This window comes from Capsaspora owczarzaki, assembly GCF_000151315.2.
Source record: "Capsaspora owczarzaki ATCC 30864 unplaced genomic scaffold supercont2.69, whole genome shotgun sequence".
Taxonomy (NCBI): Eukaryota; class Filasterea; order Ministeriida; family Capsasporidae; genus Capsaspora; species Capsaspora owczarzaki.
In genome coordinates, this window is record NW_011887360.1 from 2662 (window position 1) to 4027 (window position 1366).

General features: G+C 44.8%; 1 protein-coding gene across 1 annotated transcript; it reads right to left on the reverse strand.

The window, feature by feature from the left end:
• Positions 1-349: 349 nt before the first annotated feature.
• Positions 350-850, reverse strand: CAOG_08332 (hypothetical protein; the record flags this gene model as incomplete). Its single annotated transcript, XM_004340319.1, has 1 exon — positions 350-850. One exon carries the CDS (start codon positions 848-850, stop codon positions 350-352), a length of 501 nt encoding a protein of 166 aa, XP_004340367.1.
• Positions 851-1366: the final 516 nt, after the last annotated feature.

The window sequence follows — 1366 nt, forward strand, 5'->3', positions numbered from 1 at the left end:
ACAATTCCACCTGCTTATCGAAATCAGTGGATGCGATAGTCGCGCGTTCCGCTCGCAAATCTTCACATCGTGAATCGAACAAACGAGTCAATCGATCGAAATGACGCTCAAGATCGTTAATCACGAGTGCATCTTCATCGTGCATCGCTTTCAGCCGGAGCATTTGAGCTGGATCAACGGGCTTTTTGGGTGGCATTTTAGATTCCCATTCATGTATTTATACATATATTTCTGTTTCCTACAGAAATAGATGATTTTGGACCACCTTCCTAATATAATAGAAATTTGCAAGTCTTTCAAGAAGACTTGCAAATGTTTTTGAAAATTTGTAATATATTTGGAAAGTGCCTCAATTCACCTCCATGCTGGCCAACACGACATTCACTCGCAATTTGGCACCGACATTGATCTTGTCAATACGAACGACCGATCTTCCGACGAGTGGGAAGCCGATGCGGGGTTGGACTGGCCTTCGGGTGTTCGCATTGATAAAAGCACTATCCTTGTCGAGCTTGATAAACATCACCAGCGTACCCTCGTTAATCATCTTAAATGGCTTTTCGAGCTCACGATCGGGATAATACTGCTTCAGTTGTGTCGCCAGAGTCTCGTACAACGAAACCAATTGACCCACAAGAACCGGATCATTCGTTGCAAACTTCACTTGCCGGGCAAACTTATCAATCAACACACCCTTGACATATTCATACACTGGCAATTCCAGAGCTTGGACTGGAGAAATACGACAGTGAGTAAATTTCGTCTTATCGATTTCGAAATCGAACGGGGCATTCACTGTAATCTCTTGGACTGGAGTAGTAGGAGGGTTTGTCGCGACTGGAGTTTCCATGGCTATTTTGAAATCTAGTTTTAATTGTTTAAACTAATTTCAATTTTTGTGAAATTAGTTTTTTTTTATTTGATTGGAACCCAGTGATCCCCGACCTTTGTTCGACCATTCCAACTCGATCGCAAGGTGAAACTACGTCCGCTTTTCGTGGTGCAGACGACTTCCGATCCGGTCAGCAATGTTTCGTATGTTTCTTTCGTCAATGTCTCCACCATTGCACCCTGGGCCTGTTTCTTTTCCTCGCCGGTGTCGTACTTGAGGTACAACATTCGTGGCGCGACGAAAATCGCCTCCAGCATTTTTTCCGGTTTCACTTCGAACTGACCCAGACCGGTACCAACCACATCCGGATACTTTTCGCGCAGTTCATCCACTTGGGATCGATGAAGGTATAGCGAATCCGTGTGCGAATAGTAGTAGGAACGGTTGAGATCGGCGAGACCGCCAATCTTTTCCACCACATTCGTCAAATGATGACGGGCATACGAATAGATCAAGGCGCCGATATGGAGTGAT